Here is a 19,021-nt window from a genome sequence, read left to right as displayed (position 1 = left end):
CCTTCTCATCCCATCACCCCGAGCATACCCCGTAACCGGCGCCCCTGGGAAGATGTCCTCCCCATCTCTAATTATCTCCCTTAAGCAGAACCGGGGGACCGGACGAGGACCCCCAAGAGAAGGCTGGAAAGAAGAAGAAGTCAAGTCGTCCTTAAAAGCCGTCTCCGGCCATACTCTGTAGAGAATAGCGTAACAGCATTCCGTGGCATGAAGGAGCCAAGGGATCGGTGTTATCCAGACAAGCGTGCTCTAGGAGAATGCAGTGAAACTGGGTTCTCAAGAAGTCTGGTGTCGACTTCCTACGTGACTAGTACCTATAATCAAGCTTTTGGTGCCTGTCTCTGGATTTGCCCCTGGTAAACGCCCAAACCCCTGGCGAGAAGAGAGATGATTTTGTCCTCCAGACATTTCCTTCTCCTTGATCCGGCTGATATCGTACATTTTACAACACCCACGCAAAATCCAAGCGCATACGAACGAGATGCCACTTGGACCATCCTCTTTCCAATATATGTAGTTCTCGCTCTCGCCGATCCATCTCAATCTCCTCCCCGCCTTCTCTCCCATGCACTCGTTCCTTCCCCTGTCCTTCTCTCCTCTCGGGACTCTACAGCTGCCATCCCCCTGTCATACTCGTCGCTCCCACTTTGTATCCTTTCCCTTTCCAACATCTCATCAAACTCCCGTTGCGCCTGTTCTCTAGCACGTCCGTCCCTACCACTGCCGTAAGAGACGCTTTCGTTGCTCCCAGAATCTCGTTCTGCCAGCTGATTCGCGCGGGCTTCGCGGGCTTCGCGGGCTCGCTCGGTTTCGAGTCGTTGGCGGCGGAAGTCAGCGTTAGAAGTCGCTGTGGAGGAGCCGGCTGAGGAAGGAGAATTGCTCCTTCGTATGCGCTCCCAGGCGCTTCCACCCTGAGAACGTCTGTAACCTGAGGGTGTGGCCATGTCTGGGTCGTTTCCGGCAGTGGGAGAGGCGTCGTCGAAGAAGAAGGGGTCGGGGTCTGCTGAAGAGGTGGACGATGTGTTCTCCTGCATCTGCCCTGATGGCTGCGGTTTTGGGTATCCTTGCTGTTGTTTCCTTTCGCGGTCCCTTAATCTGGAGTCGTCAAAAACACCGGTGTCACTCGCTACACTTTGGTAAAGGCTATCACCCTCGTGGTTGCGATCGGCAACAGTGCCGTCTGGGGAGCCGCCGCCTTCGACGCCTTGGTAATATGACTGGGAATCAGATTGCGCATCTCGACTGCTGTCTTGGCCCTGAGGCTGCTGAGGCCACTCCGCAGGTATATTTGAAAGCGTGCGGTTCATGTCGCCACGGCCTCTTTCTCGCATTGCTTGAATGAGGCCTTGAGTCCGTGGATCGGTAGCCATCCCTGTCGCAGCACTGAAGCTACCCAAAGCACCAATGACAGGCGTACCGACCAGGAAGCACAGCTCCATCCAAATGACATACCTCGTTACCTGCCAGGCCGTTTGAGCCAGCTGGCCAGTTATGACGGGAAACCGCTGAAGAGGGAATTTGGTATACCGCTCCAAGGGCTTTGCTGAGACAAAAGGGAATTTCATTTTGGCACGGCCTCTATGCGCCAGGTAGAATCCAAACGCCGAGGTTGCAAAGGTGGCCAGAGAGCCATAAAGGAGTCTTCGTGAAGTCCAATATGCCAGAGCTTCCGCCTCTTGTTGGGTGACCGGTCTCTGTACCACGTTTTCGGAGCCACGTATGAGGTCGATAGCTAGGACACCGGCTCTTCGCGCCCTCATAGACCCACCATATATCCACCATCTTGAAAGACCATGCAAAGGCATATTGTCAAATGACAGTCGATAGAGGCGTGGTGAGTTGTTGAGTTCGTAGCTCAGAGACAGGGTTTCCGGCTCGACAGAGACTTTGTATTTGGACCTTGCCTGCATGACTTCAAGCAGCTTTGATCTTTCCGAGTCTCCAGGCTTATTGACGGGTCGCGCACCAGGCCCCATTGAGGGAGGATACCTCGAGGGAGGGCCTTCGCTCGCCATGACGGGGGCGCGCAATTGTGAGTCTGCAGCTGCAAATTATTGGCAATCGAAGGATAGTAGGAGGCTCATCGAGTGGAGCGTTGAAAGGGGTCACGAACAAGCAGCATGGATGAGGTAGACAGCTGGTTGTTTGGAGCTTTCGAGCTTGGAGAGTTCACGAGGTTGTGGTGGTGGATTGTCTCATGCGACTTGATGCATTTTCCACTGACGTCGGCGACTTTCCCCACACTCAATGGCACTCAGTCTCCAGTCACACTCAGTCACACTCAGTGGCACTCACAAACAACGCAGGTGGTGGCCACCTGCTGAAAACATCCGCAGCCCACTCATCCCATCCTCTCAGTGCCTCTCCAGCAATCCAGCCTGCAGCTATTGCCCAACCCACATCCTTTTACGTCCCTGTCACCCTTCTGCCAATTTGACATCTACTGAGCCTGTCGTCGCCTCCCGCCTTGCCTCACTGCCAGCCCTTCTTTTACCGCCTCAGCGAAGCGCCATTCAGCCTGTAGGAAAATCACCGCCTCTAACAAATTTGCTGCAGGCTCCGACTACGCTTGGTCTCCGTTCGATTTGGATCAATATGGCGCCCAAGGCTAAGGGCGGCGAGCAGCCGAAAAAGACCAAAGCCTCGGTCGAAGACAAGACTTTTGGCATGAAAAATAAAAAGGGTGGCACCGCAAAGAGACAGATTGCGCAACTTCAGGCCCAAGCAAAGTCGAACAAGTCCCCTGAAGAGAAGCGGAAAGAAGCCGAGAAGGAACAGAGAAAGAAGGAGAAGGAAGCAGCCGAAAAGGCCAAAGCCGAGGCCGCTGAACTCTTCAAGCCCATCCAAGTCCAAAAGGTCCCCTTTGGTGTGGACCCCAAAACAGTGCTGTGTCAGTTCTTCAAGCAGGGCCACTGCGACAAAGGGAAGAAATGCAAATTTAGCCATGACTTAGAAGTGATCAAGAAAGTGGCCAAGAAGGACCTGTACCAAGACACTCGGGAACAGGACAAAGAGGAGAAAGAGAAAGACAATATGGAGGATTGGGATGAAGAGAAGCTACGAAAGGTGGTGCTCAGTAAACATGGAAATCCCCGGACCACCACGGATAAAGTGTGCAAATACTTCATCCAAGCAGTGGAAGATGGGAAGTATGGCTGGTTCTGGACTTGTCCCAATGGAGGAGATAAGTGCATGTACAAGCACAGCTTGCCGCCTGGGTATGAAGATTGCCACCTTCTGCTGTATTGAGACTTCTAACATTGTTTGCCAGGTTCGTCTTGAAAACCAAGGAACAGAGGCGTGCCGAGAAGGCATTGATGGACAAGTCTCCGATGAACACACTGACTCTGGAAGATTTCCTGGAATCGGAACGACATAAACTGACAGGAACTTTGACACCTGTGACACCAGAGTCATTCGCTAAGTGGAAGAAAGAGCGCATGGACAAGAAGGCTGCCGAAGCAGAGGCCTTGAAAGCGAAAGATGCGACGGGCAGAGCCATGTTTGAAAGTGGAAACTGGAAAGACTCGGAAGACGAAGACAGTGAGGACGAGGACGACGAGGGGGATGACGGTGACGACGACGCATGGAACCTCGAAGCTATGCGCAAAGAGACCGAACGACTGCGAATGCTAAAGGAAGAGGAGCGGTTAGCCAAAGCGAACGGTGAACCCGTGCCCGACCGGAACGATGATACCGAGAGCAACGCGGCAGAGAGTGAAGAAGGCGGCAACGATAATGATGAGGACGGCGGGAGTGCGAGCAGCGATGATGGCAGAGAAGCTCTCATCCAGACCAATGGAGAGGGTAGTGGGACATGAGGTTGCGAGCGATTCGGGCCAGAGGCCTCGACCACGCTCCCTCTTCCATGACCCGGACTTGATGCATTCCTGGCGACGGCTGTACATTGATACAATGCCTGCCATGTCCGACAGGCGTTATGTGAAGGACAGTATCAGCGCAGGCGGCCTTGTAAATGCCATTTGGGCTGCGGAGCTCGTGGAAAGGCTCAGGAACTGCGTGCCCTGGGGTACATTATACACAGTGTGCACCAACGCCAGGGCTGCTTCGCGGTAGATACCTTATCACTTATCGTGATGGAATGAACACCGGGATCATGAACAACAAGGCTGTCAGCTATAACATACCTAGTGAAGTGCCTCCGATCCCCCGCAAGATCGGCTTCCTTCTCCGTCTGTCGCGGCCCCCGCCAATCGCTTGGCCCCGAAGCTCCGTCTGTTGTTGCTTAGAGCTTGCAACTCAACTCCAGCTTGATGTGCGGAGACAACAATGATGTATTAAATTCGACTTTCTTTTTTTCCCACCTAGAACTTGGCCTACCTAGGCACCTAATAGTTGTCATTCTACTGCCGGTGGTTTTGGTGCGAGCAGCACAACAGGCACATCTCGAGGTCCTGCAAGAACCCAGTGCCTGGAGGTCCCGCTTTGTCGTGGTTGACATTCGATAAAGGGTGGGAAGCTCTATTTTCGGCTTCGAGGACGTCCGGTCGATATTTGTTTGGCTTGTTGTAGGAGCTGCACCGCCGCGAGGAACAATCTGGGAAGGACAAATACCAGCTCCGTCCAGTCACAAATGTCTCAACCATCCTCTCCACCGCATTCCCATCCCCGGTCCCAACCTCACCCTCAAAGCTCCAGCTCCTCGATCCCAGGCTATCGACCGGGACCCTACCTCACGCGGTCCAAGAAATTCTTTTTAGCTGCCATCGTCTTCATCCCCGTGGTCTCTTACATGTGGCTGCGCCGCCTGGAGCGCCAGTCGCGCGAACGCACACGACTCCTCGAGGAAGAGGGCCGGAGGAACTGGATCCAGGCCGAGAAGGAGAAGCAGAGGTGGCTTGCGAGTAGGAAGGAGAGGGATTTGAGTGTCACGGTGGGGAGGAGTGGTGGGGGAGTTTGAATGGGGGAAAGCAGCGCGGCGCAGAAGAAGAATAGATGTTGGAAAGCGTGTGGGTGCGGGATGGGGAAAGGACATAAAAAAGTCAGGATGTCTTTGAAGGGCTCCTCGGGACCAAGGCACTCGGCCCAGAAACGAACGAACGAATGATGTCTATCGTACCCCTGCGAAATCCCGACGACCATCCCTAGAGTCAAGGCAAGAGCAGAACATGCTCACGAGATTAGAAAAGAGGAGGGCCTGAATAACAGTGCGACGGTAGCTATTCTACGCTACATACAGAAAGCGGCAATCTCTCTCCCCAGACGCAAGAAGTGTCGAGAAACGCTGCGTCGCGCCGCCTTTTGAGCAGGAAGGAAACCCGACGGCCAAATGAATGGACGATGAATGACCAAAAAAGTCTTGACGGGAGAGAAGAAGTCATCTTCGGGACACGAACGAGGCACAGCACAAGCTTTCAACTCGATCCAACGCGGCCAGTCTTGAGGAGTTGATTTCGGTCGAATCTGCATATGCAAGACATTTCACCACCACGAGACGAGGCCCGCAAGATCCGATACTATATTGCACCAGACTCGTATCTATCCGCAAAGCCGGGCCGGGTGTCGCCAACAGTCCCAAGACCCTCCCTCCCTCCCTCTCTGCATGTGTCTGGCTACCTAATGTCCCTCCCACCTCCCAATCAAGACGCCAAAGGAACCCAACCACCCACCCACCCAACACTAACCATATTTGAATGAACCAAGACACACACACACACACACAGCACCAGGACCTCCAGGAACCCGCCCGTCAGCGCAGAGACCGGAGACATGCTTGCCATTCAATGGAACCACAGAGCTCGAGCGCTAGAGGAAGGAAAAAGGGGGAGCATTCCGCCTTGAGGTCCATTTTTGACCTGACTTCGTCCGTGGGCACTCAACGACTTTATTAAGATAACTAACTCGTGCTATAACACAGACATGAGATAATGATATCACGTGGAGACGGAACTCAAGCGGTCTTGCTCGGTCAGGTTCCTGGGACGGTGACCTCTCGTTCTTCTCTACTGCAATATGAACCTTAACGTTCTTTCTCACCTTATGATCTTCTGGGACGAACGCCGAAGCAGTAAAGGACGGGGGCTAGCGGATCTATTCTCTCTCTCTCTCTCTCTCTCTCTCTCTCTCTCTCTCTCTCTCCTCTCTCTCTCTCTCTCTCTCTCTCTACTCTCTCTCCTTCAATACCCTTCCGTGGAGATATTCCACGTTTCAAAAGCCAAGGGGGGGAAGCCAGAACAAGGCGAGAACCCCTGCAACAAAGCTAATTAAAGCAGAGACAGTGACAGGAGCGGGCCATATACATCGAGCACGCGGCACGGGGGCACGGCAATAGGGAGGGAGCTACAGTATCTCATTGTCAGAAGCTAGATATTTGAGCGACATAAATGTCCTCCTATATTGCGCACCGCACACCCTCCCGCCCAGAATCTCTCTTCCCTAGGTAGAGAAATCCGGTGTTTGGCTCGTTGCCACTGTGTCCTGGTTTCCATCCATCACTTTAATTACTCGCATCAGCCCAAGTTAGGTATCCCAACTCCAGTATTCCCCCAAACTCTCCCCAAGATCGCATATCGCTCACAAGCAAGGATCGTCAAGAATCGAAATGCATCGCTAAAGAGCGGCACCTGCTTTTGGAGCCCGCGTGAGCCCACTGGTAACAATCTCTTTTCTCGCGCTTTTCAGAACATGGAGGAAACAGGCGGAAACACCGTTCCGAGACTTCTTTCGGGACAACACTACTTCTTCGTCCCTCTCTCCCATTCCAACTCTTTCGATCGCTCCTGATTGCTCACCTCCTCCCCTGCAACCGACAATATTCATTCTTCGTAAAGCGGGAAACTCGTTCAAGATCCAACACTTCCCATCATAGCGTTCGGAATGCTCTCATATGGTGCCGGCTGTACATTCTCGCCAACTCCGACCATTCTAGGACTCATGGCTTGATTATCATCACCGCCTCTCCTACCTCGACTGGGAGACCTCGCTCTACCTGTAAAGCTTCTCAGTTTGTTCAGAAGCTGGCCTCCTGAGCCACCGCTTTGGTTATCATTCCCAGATCGTCCTCGCCTATGACCTGCGCTTGAAGATAAGGGGCCGGCAGACAGAGGCATTGTGTTGCTTGTAATCGCCGCCATATCCTGGAATGTGGTGTGCGGAGGGAAGGCGGACATGGGCAGAGGCACGCTTGCCGCATCCACGTGGTCAAACCCACGTAGATTGGAGAGATTAGGACTGACTCCAGTGTGGGGGAGCACTTTCGGCAGAAGCGGAGGAGGTGGGGGCGGAGGTGGTTCAGCGAGATGTTGCAACTCTGGAAGAATAGGCGGGTGTTGTGGCGGTGATGCTGTAAAGGTTGTAGAGACCGCAGTTTCAGTAGTCCCTATGGGAGGAGTGGACGTCGCTACTGAGGGCACTTCGCGCGGAGACACACGCGCAGTGCGGTCGCGAGATGTGCCTCGACTCCGCGAATTTGCTCGAGCTTCGGGTCCCTTGCTGCTTGATCTGCTGCCCGCTATGCGTTGGTTGTAAGCGGGATGCTTGGGTATCTGAGATAGGAATTCTAGCGAAGCAGGTGCCCGGGCCGAACCTGGTCTACTGATGTCTTCGCGGGTGGGCGGCCGATAAACGTCACTGCTCAGAAGCTCTGTACCGCTCATGCTAGGAACTTGTGGGACTTCTTGACCTTCTGGAATTGTGGCATCGACCTGCATCGCTCTGGGCGTTCCTGGCCTTTCTTTCGTAAGCCCAAGTCCGGATAATTCTCTCCCTGGGCCATTCTCTTGGAACGAAGACGTGGTGATCGGCCCGTCATAAGTGTACGCCCTCGTTAATGGGGGCGGTATTGCATTGCTTGTCGATGCCGGTTTATTTTGCGCAGCGAGCTCGCTTGAAAATGGTACGTTGGGCACAGAGGGACGGCGAGTCAGAGGCTCCCTGGAGGCTTGCGGCGGCTCTGCTTGCAACCCTCCCTTTTCTCCTTCCAATGCAAATTGAGGCTGACTGGCAGATCTTGGCACCCTGTCCTGTGCTGCGAGTATACTGTTGAGTGTGCTGCCGTCTTCAGGATCATCAGGGTGGGCGCTGCGGTCATACAGTGCGTCGCTTGGGCGGCGATGTCGGCGGTGATGATCACTACGGCTTGCTTTCCGACTCAGGCTCGTAGCCTCTTCCGCTTGACGACTGCGAGATCTGGCTCGTACTCTTCGGCGATCGGGTGATCTGTCTCTTCTTGCACTTGTATCACGATGTGGTTGACGACTAGTGCTTCGATGCAGGCGGTGTCGGTCTTTGGAAACCAGTCTCAGAGCCGAATCTTGGTCGAAGCGGCTTTGTCGGTCCTCTTCGGAAGGAACCATTGGTCGTGGTGATGACGGAGAACGGTGCCCTAGATTCTCTTTGCGCGAGGAGCTTCGACCTCTGGGCGAAAAGATTGCAGCGTCTGGGCTTTGCTGCCGACTAGCACCCCGGCTGGTCGTCTTGCTCTTCGTGGTGGCATGTCTAGAGTGCGATCGCTTGCGGGATTTGCCACCTTTGGCAGTTGATTGAGACCCACGCCGACTAAGTTTGGACATGCTGCCAGGCGTCTCTGATCGGTCAATCCCAGAGAAATTAGAACTGTACATCGAGTCGAAGCTCTCGACACTGGTGCTGTACATCCGCAGATCCTCTGGTGACATCGGGACCGGGGAAGAAGGCGAGCGTTGAGCTGCAGAGATGGTTCGTCGAGGTTCTCTCTCACCACTGTCGTCCATGTTGTTAGCTCTGCTCTTTTTCCGATCTGATTGGTCATCCCTCGACTGCTTGCTAGTGCTGCTGTAACCGCGAGCTCTAGAATGCTTTGTATAATATTGAGCTTGTTCAAGGCTACTGATATACTGATCGATGCTTCGACCGGTCACGATGGGACTCTTGACGCTCCGAAAACTGTCACCAGTCGGCGGACTTGTTAGGTCTCCAGAGGTATCGAGTTGTGTGTTTGAATATGATCCCGTGGTGGCAGGTCTGCTAATTGGATCACCGTAGCTGGCAGAGGGCAGAAATTCTTGGTTCGAAACGTGAGCAGTTTGGATTGAAAGCCCATCAGGCTTTCGACTCTTCGACCCAGTTCTTGTCCGCAGAGGATCCAAATGCCGCTCATCATGATCTAGCCCGGCATCGTACTGGGGACCGGGCCCCGGAAACTTGATGACGGTCTGTGGTCCAACAGCTGTTTGGGGTGTTTCCTTCACCGGGGTGGCTACTGGCTCATACCGTGCGGATGTCAGCAATGTCAAGGCCTGCTTCGCTCGTGCGTCGTTCACGACCGGAGCTTGTTCCTCGCCCTCAGCCGTCTTGGAAGACGTCAACTCGGCGGGTACAGATATAGATCTCTGCGGCAAAGCACCTGAATACTGGGGTGTCTCGACGTCGACAGGCGTTTCCCCAATGACCGCCAGTCGACTTGGCTGGAAGCCGCCAGGCGTTGCTGTCTTGGCCGAGAGGGCGCTGTTGATGCTTCGGATGTTGTTTAAGCGGTAGGAACCCAGGCCACCAGGTGAAATAGCAGACCTATCAATGGCAGATTCAGCAATAGGCGTTACAGCAGCAGCGACAGTCGGTGTTCGGTCTTCAGGCTTGAGTCCGGGGAATTTAAAGTTGTTACTCGGTTGAGGCCCGAAGGAAGTGATGAGTTTCAAAGCCGAGGTTTGAGGCGTAATCCTTGTTCCTTGAGCAGCAGCAGTCCTGAATGGCGTGGGTGGTTGATGGATGGCTGACAGAATATGCGGCGGAGGCATGGCTACTGGAGTCGGGGCATCGAGTGTCCGTCGTCTCTCCAAAGTCTTCTGGAAGATCGCAGGATACTCCGCCGGCTCCAACGGCTGCAAGTGGGCCGATTGTGGGCTCGAGACTGGTTCTAGGACGGATCTCGTGGCTAGTTGAGCATTGGGTGAAGTCCAAGGATCCGAAGGTTCGACACCTGTGCACGAGAAGCATCGGATAGCTAGCGATTGCTGCGAGTTCTCGACAACGTGTTCCCCCCATCGGCGCACCAGATATGATTGCCGCTGCCAGTCGTCTGGTGCGACAAGGCAGGTCAGCAGGACTGCCTCCATGTACTGATTCCTTGACACATAGACTTCGATCGCATCGCTCCTGTCGCCAAGTGCGAGCAGGAGGGTAGCTGCGGCGTGGCTATCGCCTTTGGCCAGCAGCTTCTCAATGAAGACTTGGGTGATTTTCTTCGCCCCCACCTGGTTGCTAATTGTACCCAAAGCCAGCAGCATCCAGTCCAGGCCGAAGACGGTTCCCGTGGAGCCCATGATCTCGGCCAAGTAGTCAGGATCTTCGTCTAGCCACTTGGCAAGGAAAATGGCGGTCTGGCTATCGCTGGGATGGCGGCTCAACTCGTCGCGGATCAGGTCGTGGATATCTTCTTCCCAACCAAACACGACACTCAGCATCTGCCTCCGCAAATCGTCTGGAGTCATGTGGCTTTCATCGAGCGATCGAGGGGGTCGGTACGGGACATCGTGCAACCGAGCCCTAGTGTAAGGGAAGAGTTCGGCGACCGGTTGTTCTTCAGGACTCATGATTACTTCTTGCCTCAGACGAGAACCTTTCCTGGCCGCCCTTGCATTGACAGGGGACTGAGGCTGGTAAGGCTGGCCCATGAGCTGCATGGGCTGTTGGTTCATTGTTGATTGTGACTGAATGCCAGTATCGAACGATGTAGTTGTATAATCCGTTCTTCCAGCAGGGGAGATGATGTCGTTGGCTCCATTCTTCAAGCCGCCATTCTGCGAACTGAGAGTCGATTGAGGGCTAGGAATATTGTTCCGTTCCTGCTTCGCTCCCTCTGAAGCACGTAGTTCCCGTCGGGCGCGGACAAGAGGTGATGCCAGCTCTTCTTCGCTTTCAGATGTCGTCCATATTGGCCCTCTTCTGTCCTCTGGGGGGGTCGGCGGGACAGTTAGTGGCAAATGCCGCACATTAGCAACCAAAATGGCCCTCTCAACATCGTATTGTTGTACCGTATAGTCTGGTCCCAACGTAAAAAGGGTGCCCGTCGGTCCGTGACAAGCAATGGCTCTGACTCCGTCCACCGTCGGGATAGGTTCGTAGGTGACATGCTTGGTTCGAACGTCCCAGGCCCATGTTTTGCCTTCGCTAAATTGAACGATCCGCCCATTTTTGGACCACGAAATCCAGTTTCGACCCGGAAGATAGGTGTCAATACGCTTTAAGACGCGAATAACTCTGGGGGCCTCGGACGTGGGTGGCTTGGATACGCTCCAGACTCTCAGGTCTCCATCAGCCGTTTGGGTGGCGAGCATGTCCGACTTCTGCTTCGAGGATGAAGCGTGCCAGGTCAGAGAAACGATTGGTGAGGGTGCGCGGGATGTTGTCAGAGTGTGTAGAATTGTGAATGAGGGCTGTAATGCCGCCAACAGTATGGAGCCGTTCTTGTATCTGGCGACGATGAGCATAGTTTCACTCTAGGACTCCAAAGGTACCCACCCGATGGCATAAGTTTTGCAGTCCGAGGACGGCGCTATCGCCGTGATGGGATCGAATATCGTCCGTGCCGAGATATGTTCGCTCGTTGCAGGCTCGAACAATATCACTTCGCCCTTGGCATTGCCTTTGCAGGATTTCAGCGGGAGTGTCGATTAGGCCGTGGGGAGAACTCAACTTACCAAAGGCGACATTCCCGTTTCTCATCCAATGCGCAACTGTCAAAGCTTCATACGAGACAAACCGGGAGAGCTGCTCGCCAGTGAACAAGTCCCAAACGATGGCCGTCCGTCCCACATCGTAGGTGATGACCAGCCTTCCAGCTCCGGTTTCGCTGACATTATCGGCAGATATCAATTGAATATCCTTTGAGTGCTTTTCAAACCGACGCTCAATAGCCAAAGTATCATGGTGCAGGCATATCACCGTCGAACCGTAGGCAAAGAGGAGAAGGGAGGCTGTCGATGCGCAAGGTTCGAAGGCGGCGTCTTCCCCAGACAGCCTCGCCTGGGGGACAGGTGGAAGTATCACTCCCTTCGATCTGCCCGAGATAGATCTCTGTCGGGACAGACCCGGTCCTGCAGACATGTTGAATCGAGTCCGCAACAGAGGGAGCCTGCGACTGCGGAAATTAGCACCGTTATGAACGGCAATATGTAGGACGATGCGTCTCTTGGTACCTCTTCCGCTATACAGTCCCAGACTATGACATGGCCTCAACGAAGATTGACCTGGGTATTTCCAGAGTATCGGTTATTGGAATCCCGACTGAACCTTCGGCCGTGGAACCTGGGGAGTGGCTAGCGGCAGAATATGTCCCCCTTCTCTGTTTCTCCCTCGCAATTGACTTGTGGAAGCCTGAGGGCGTGCGGTCGGTGGGCGCCACGTAACCGCGGAGGACTCTCGTTCCTGCAGACAGGCTTATAGGGCACAAGACAGATCGGGAGATGTCGTTGTTAGATCAGGAGAAGATTTGAGATTCGGAAATAATGCCTAGCAGCCGTACTCGTAGGTCCCGGAACACGAGAGAGGTGGTACCCCAAGAAATGAACTGCTGAAACAGAAATCTCTCCCAAGATGGGCTCATACGCCAGAGGAAACGACAAGTTCCACTCAAAGGGGCAGAAAGAGGCGCAGCGAGGAAGGTATACGAGTAGCCATTGTTCGAGAAGATGGCGGTCCTGGCTGTCGAGGTACCAACGACATGATGGAAACACAGTTGTGAAGCTTTACTGGCTGGCGGGCGCTTGATTGCGGCCCCGCCTCGAGCAGCATGTGAGCCTGCATAAATTGGCCGGCGTGGTCGAATCATGGCAAATCCTGGCCTTCTAGTTCGAATGCAGGTTGATCTGGGTGAAGAATGAGCAACCATGAGTGAGGATTTGATGGAGGGTGGGATGGACTGGGATGGTCTGGGATGGACAGGCACGAGATGCTCCTCGGCGCAGGCTTGGGCGCTTACAGCAGCACGATTGGCTGCCACCCCCTCGCCGTCACACATCCACCTGCGCCCTCCTTCGACCGACGCATTCTTCTCGTTCCAATCACAATATCCAGCACACTCAAGACTCGAGTGCACTACCAGCACGGTTCCCTGTCTAACTTTCATCACTCGACTATTCCCACTCCACTACGATACAGCGGGCAAGGGCCCCATCGACTCCATTCTGCCCCCGACGCCAATTCGCACCGCTCAATCTCCTCACAAATTGCCTCAGCGGTTATACAACTGTGTGCATTGGAAGGTCTTATATATCGCTACGTGGACTGTCTCTCGGTTGCTGACCGTGATACAGCAAGTCCAGCTCGATGTCGCGGCAGACCCCAAGAAAATAGCCTGGGAGCCCACGAAGTGGTACAGCCAGACTTGTCGTGCCGGGACAAGTTGACCGTTTTTCGATCTTGTTGCACCTCTCACAGAATGACACGAACCTTACAGGAACCCCGTACAGGAATGTTCTCCGTGGGGGCAATTGAAAGAGATTTCTTCAGGCAATCAGTATGCTAGTCAATAGCCTGTGTTCGTGGACAAACCCTCAGTTGGGCTATTCGACCCCTCCGCAAGCCGCACGGTGATCTAACTTTAGAGCCACCTCCATTCTTCAGGATGTCGATAGCTACCATGAAGCTCCCACCGTCACAAAGACCGAGCGGGCCCCCGGAGAGTTCTAACTTCCAAGAAGGCCGGGGCAAGAAAGGGCTATGACCTGCAGTGGTGCCCGTGTCTCCCGCAATGAGCGGGCGACGCAAGTGCCACCTCTACTTCCGTTTGCCGATCGCTGCATCCCTGTACAATGGAATGCATCTCTTTGTACAATTGCAATGGAGTGGTTGAAACGCAACGTGCAATAATTGATACCCAGGAAAAAAGAACAGACCTAACCGATGCCCCGGAAAATTGATGATATCAGGCAACGCTCGCATGGAGACGCGCCTAGAGCCACGGGGCGAGCCAGAATCAACACTTGTGAGTCCTCGGTCAACGGAGCAACAAGTGTGGAGGAATGTGGCGAGCATGTGTCTCCATGCTGTCCTTTCTGTGGTGGCGCTGTGAACGTTCCCTATTCTCACAGTGATAACATACATTCAAGGCGAAGGAGACGTTTCCATCGGCGTCCTGCCATACTTCTCTTGCTGTCTCCGGAGACGTCTGTCACCTTCGTCACCCGTGTCTTGAGGATGATCAGAGCCTGGACTCGGCCCACCCCCAAGGTTAAAGAGTCCAGATCGATAGGCGTACAGTGCGGCCTAGTGGCCCAAAGACGGGGCCTCGCTGGTCATAGTCATTAGGCTTCAGGCGGCCCAACACGCTTCTGCATCTAAGCGCCCACGCTAAAGGATTACGTTCCAGAGAGCCAGTCGGCAGACGGCCGTATCCCCACCAGCCTTCCTGATTTTTCGACGTTTCCAGCCGAAAATCTTCGACATTTCCACCGCCAAGTTCAGCCTCGGAATGACGAAGCATGTACCGCAGATCAGAGCCCAGCAAGAAAGAGATCATCTGCAGTGTGCCCTAGGTATGGTACAACCCAAATGATGCTTGAGAATGCTGTTGTGTGGGTTCGCTTTGCATAATGGTCGATGGCAACTCTGTTGTGAACAAGTATCAGGACCACTCCACACAGCTTCAAGGACGATGCGGGCACGGGCACTTGAGTGTGATGCAGCAGCTGCAGAATTCTCGCCTCTCAAGTCTAACGGGTCCAACAAGGTGAAGCTAGTGAACCCTTCCTTGGAGCCAAGCTAGTGAGCCTCAATCGCTGTTGAAGGGAGGTAGAACTGCCAGTGTCTACCTCGTAAGGTGTTGTCTGTCTCCAGCCGGTGCTTCATTTCCTGCAAGGTACGACCACTTTCTCGACCTGGCTTGGGACAAAGTCAGATCTCCTGCTACCTCAACGATACCAAGTTGGTTATTGACCCATCTCCTCCGCTTACTCTGCGGCTGATAGATGTGACTGCACCGGAAGCCTGCGTGTTATGACGCCGTGGTTTCGATAGGACCCCTCCCAGCCACCTTTATTCATCAGACAGCAGGGATAATGGAGACAGAAATCTTCCGTTTTTCCGAGCTCAAGCCACGAGGGAGTGGAAACATGGGACTTATGTACCGAGTACGTGCGTCACCTTAGGAAGACTGTGTAATATAGCACAGAGACCAAGTATTCGTGTGGGTTCATCCCAAAGACGCCACAGGGGTGAGCGGTGTGAGTTTCCGCGACACCGCTTTTACACAACGTTTATACCACCAGTCTTGGATTAGAGTCCAGCAGGATGCATTCGAACGAGAAGTTGCAAAAGAAATGGGATGCTAATCGTGGCAAGCTCGTACGACCAACCTGCCCCAGCAAATGAGCATATTATCGCGAAAAGCACGAAAATGTGCGAGTTCTCGGTTGCGATAATGGCATTACGTCTACTAGCATCAGGGACGGGACCTGGCCATGGGTCCTTGTATCGTTGCAAGCAGGCTTTGAAACTTGCTTGAGGCTTAGTATTTGGGAGACTCCGCAGTCAGTATCATGATCCCATCCCCTTCAGCTGGGACTTAGAACATGTGTCACTGACTGAAAACTCAGCATTTGTGCCCAGGAGCATAACTTCTCTCGCACTAGCCAGTACCACCTCCCAAGGGAGTCAATATCGGGGAAAATTAAGCCTGTCGACCAACGGCTCATTTAGCATACAGATCCGCCCTGAGGTCCTTCAGCTGGGAATGCCCATGTGCGTCCACAATGGATGGGATGGCGCGGGGAATATTCTTCACTTTGCAAGAGCGCTTAGACAGACCTCCCTGCCCAGTGAAACCGACCCAAACCTGGATGCCTCGTCCTCGTCACCTTCTCGACGAGTTCTGTTAACACCGAAAACCCTACCCACATCCTGTTACCGCGTCTTGGCTGTGGGATTCCAGTTTTCGCCTACTGACCCAGTCCTGCAACATTGCAAACCAACGGAGGACCTCCCAGTTCATTTTAGCAATCGCTTTTGAGTCCCGCACAGCCGACGGTGGTGGGTTCTCTGGTTGGAAGGAGTGGCTGTCCCGCGGCATGCCTTTGCAGGCTTCAACCGAGCGGGATGCTCAAGAGAATGGCAGGTCTGGCTGTCTCGGATTCGGCTTACCCTAAGGTTGACGCCATGCTACATCCGAAGTGACGCTCCCGGTCAAGCCAGCCTCGTCTGTCGTTTCTCGGTCAGGGCGAATCGGACTTCGAAGCTTCCTCTTTTTGCTGGAGAGTAGACTTGAGGACGCCCTCCAGGCGTTCAATTTCCTTGATCATCTGGGCGGCCACAGTGACCGAGTCATCTCGGGCTTGCTGCAGGAGTTTACACTCGAATTTGAGCTCGACGACCTGGTTTTGCAGCCTTCGGATGTTGTCGTCTACCTCCGATGGACGTAGCTGACCAACGGCAGGTCTTCCTCGACTGTTCTAGCACGATACACGCATGAGGGCTGTTCCCACAAAAGGGTGGCAGGGCGATCTTACAGATTGAGTTCCCCGCCGTTTCAGGCCGCGTTGTTGGAGGTGTGTACAGCTGCCCATCTTCGCTAAGTCGAGCTCTGGTGAAGAAGTCCACACTTTCCGGGGGAATGTTGATAAATGTACTTCGTACTCCCGTACTGCGTATTGACACACTGCATACCTGTGGAGCACCGGGAAAGTGTACCCTTGAGCACCCAGGATCCCAATCATGGACTTCAAATCCCTAGCTGTTTTCCGCAAATCGAACATTTGGTAAGTGATCGGTTCAACTGTTCGAATTGAGAAGGAAACACTAGCCTCTTTCTCCTTCGGCCCATGTCTACATTGGTTGGACAGGCCCAGCTGGTGCTTGTCAGAAGCCTGCTTACGTAGCGCTTGACTCAGGACTATTCTTTGCTAACCAATCAGGCATATGATGATCCGCACCTTTTCCTCACTAGATGCAAAGGTGTATGGCGTGTTATTGGGTGGCTATTGAAGGATCCATGCTGCCTTTCTTCCTGTCCAGTTTCTTGTTGGCGATGCACAGCTTGTTCCGTCTTCCCGTCGCCGAAAGCCACCTTTATAGGGCAACGGTGTGCGGCTCCGAGGGCATCTTTTCACCTTCTGAGGAGGTGAAAATGGAAGCCCATGTGGGCAGGGCCGCAGGCGAAATGGACAGGAATATGTCATCAGCAGAGACTTGCCCTCGTTGCTGCTGGGAAAAGATTTGTTTATCGTTGCCTCAGCTGCTGTGGGTTTCGACCGCATATCTTGGGGTCACGTTGGACGACATAATCGTATAGCCTGAAGACTTAAGTTGTTTGGAGACTCTGGTCGGATCGAGACACTATCATGGTATATGTACCCGTCGGCCGCAAGCAACCAAGCAATGATCTGCAAGATTAGGAACGCCCACGGCCAAGCGACCTAGGCAGCAGACGTCGACTTGCGACGGCAATATGCGGAGACCGCTGCCAGCTATGTCGCAGCACACATAAGTTCGTCCGGGACGGGCACGACTCCAGCGGCTTTCTTGCAGCTGATTAATTCACAGCGGGAAGTTGTCCTCTGGCACAAAAGGACATTTGGGGTTGGTTGATGAGTAAGTCGTCATGATGTGACCAAGGACTATTCCTGAACAGGCTGGAGACCTCGTCGGGAGCTTTGCGATTGGCCTGGAAGGCTGTGGTGATCTTGACTTGCTTCGTCGCTTTTTCCCTGCTACGCCCGCAAGGTCCAGGGGAGAATTGGCAAAAGCTCCATGTGTCAGTCCTGGCAAATCCAGCAAGCTATGCCTCAAAGACGACAGCGAGAGTGATACAGCATCGCAAGCTGTCACACCTATCATCGAATCTGACTCGAAGCTTCCTAAAGTGTGCAAACGGCGAATCCAGGCGTTTCCGCGAACAGCCGCTGCGTGACCGGACCCTTTGCTTGATATGAGCACGAAGAAGCAATGGGTGAAAGATGCAAATGCTTTGCTCATCATTGTCTCGATTTGTCTGTGCATGCTTGGCTTGGGAACAGGAGGATTAATGATCTCCCTGTTCCCCGAGACATTAGTCTCTGCACGGGAACGCCCTGCAGGAGTTTCTGCAAGTCTTGGATGATTCCGTGAGATTTTGGAGCGACATAGTTCCTACACCCGCTTTTCTGCCTTCAAGAAGAGCCATCCTGCAACTTTGCTTGCTATTGGCTCCGAACTGAACAGAATGCTAATGCTAATCCAATCGTGTACGTCAGGCACGCTGTGGGTCGAAACGGTGCCTCAGCTGAAGACTTGAACTGCTTGCAGAGACGGCCACGGTCAACAGACACAATTGTGTGGGGTACAGCAGCGACCTCTCCGAAATTGTTTCGACTGAGACTCTTGAATCGCCGTTCGAGGATCATGAAGCATGGGTTTCTTCGTCCGGCCTTTACGCTTCTGCGTGTCACTGGCCTCTAACTTGAGAACGAGGTCGACAGCAAGGTCTTGTCCCAGTCTTCTTTCGTCGGCAGAGCGCTATCAGAGTTGAGGGCTTGTGCTCAGCCATTGGAACAGCCGGAACACGAAAAGCGGGAATGAGGCTCCTGGAATTTGAATGGTCGAATCCTGTTTCTTTGAAGTTGAGGATGTTGGATAACGAGCGTCCCATGCTTTGAAACCTCCCCACAAAAGTAGCAAAGGCAGGCACAAGGCCTGCAAGCTCGTTTGCACTCACCTTCTTATGAGGTGTAAAAGACGGACGAGAAAGGTTGCATTTACCAGTCTCTAGATCTCATTGGTTTGGCATCCACGGTGGTAAGAGCTTGATATCTTTTTGACGTTCTCATATGCTCACAGGGGAAAGATGTCCCATTACATGGCATGGCTGCGACATACATCGAATATATACCCATGTCATGGGCTCAGGGGCAAGGCTGAGCCTGTCCAGATCCGACTGAATGCTCCGCCGTATAATTGGTGCGGAGCATTATGTCACATGGTGAATTCGCTCGACCTGCGCCTTTGCCGAAGTCTTTCCAGGGCCTTTTCGGTTCCAGCTGCGAAATTTCCAAAGCTGTATCACTGCAATCTATTATTCAAGAACCATTTCCGCTACCGAATCTCGTATTGCCGC

The 19,021-nt window shown here is 53.6% G+C and overlaps 4 protein-coding genes across 4 annotated transcripts; 2 read left to right on the top strand and 2 right to left on the bottom strand.

The window, feature by feature from the left end:
* Window positions 1–539: 539 nt before the first annotated feature.
* On the bottom strand, window positions 540–2,015 carry Z520_00620 (uncharacterized protein; the record flags this gene model as incomplete). Its single annotated transcript, XM_016771140.1, has 1 exon — window positions 540–2,015. The coding sequence occupies one exon, from the start codon at window positions 2,013–2,015 to the stop codon at window positions 540–542; it is 1,476 nt and encodes a 491-aa protein (XP_016638050.1).
* Window positions 2,016–2,595: 580 nt separating this feature from the next.
* Z520_00619 (uncharacterized protein) lies at window positions 2,596–3,821 on the top strand (the record flags this gene model as incomplete). The annotated part of the gene is made up of 2 exons (XM_016771139.1): window positions 2,596–3,218; window positions 3,272–3,821. The coding sequence occupies 2 exons, from the start codon at window positions 2,596–2,598 to the stop codon at window positions 3,819–3,821; spliced, it is 1,173 nt and encodes a 390-aa protein (XP_016638049.1).
* Window positions 3,822–4,594: 773 nt separating this feature from the next.
* Window positions 4,595–4,921, top strand: Z520_00618 (uncharacterized protein; the record flags this gene model as incomplete). Its single annotated transcript, XM_016771138.1, has 1 exon — window positions 4,595–4,921. The coding sequence occupies one exon, from the start codon at window positions 4,595–4,597 to the stop codon at window positions 4,919–4,921; it is 327 nt and encodes a 108-aa protein (XP_016638048.1).
* Window positions 4,922–6,803: 1,882 nt separating this feature from the next.
* Window positions 6,804–12,042, bottom strand: Z520_00617 (uncharacterized protein; the record flags this gene model as incomplete). Its single annotated transcript, XM_016771137.1, has 3 exons — window positions 6,804–11,409; window positions 11,458–11,581; window positions 11,637–12,042. The coding sequence occupies 3 exons, from the start codon at window positions 12,040–12,042 to the stop codon at window positions 6,804–6,806; spliced, it is 5,136 nt and encodes a 1,711-aa protein (XP_016638047.1).
* Window positions 12,043–19,021: the final 6,979 nt, after the last annotated feature.

Source organism: Fonsecaea multimorphosa (genome assembly GCF_000836435.1).
Source record: "Fonsecaea multimorphosa CBS 102226 unplaced genomic scaffold supercont1.1, whole genome shotgun sequence".
NCBI classification, from domain to species: Eukaryota; Fungi; Ascomycota; class Eurotiomycetes; order Chaetothyriales; family Herpotrichiellaceae; genus Fonsecaea; species Fonsecaea multimorphosa.
The sequence above is the reverse complement of the archived record's forward strand: the minus strand, read 5'-3'. Positions and strand labels throughout refer to the sequence as shown.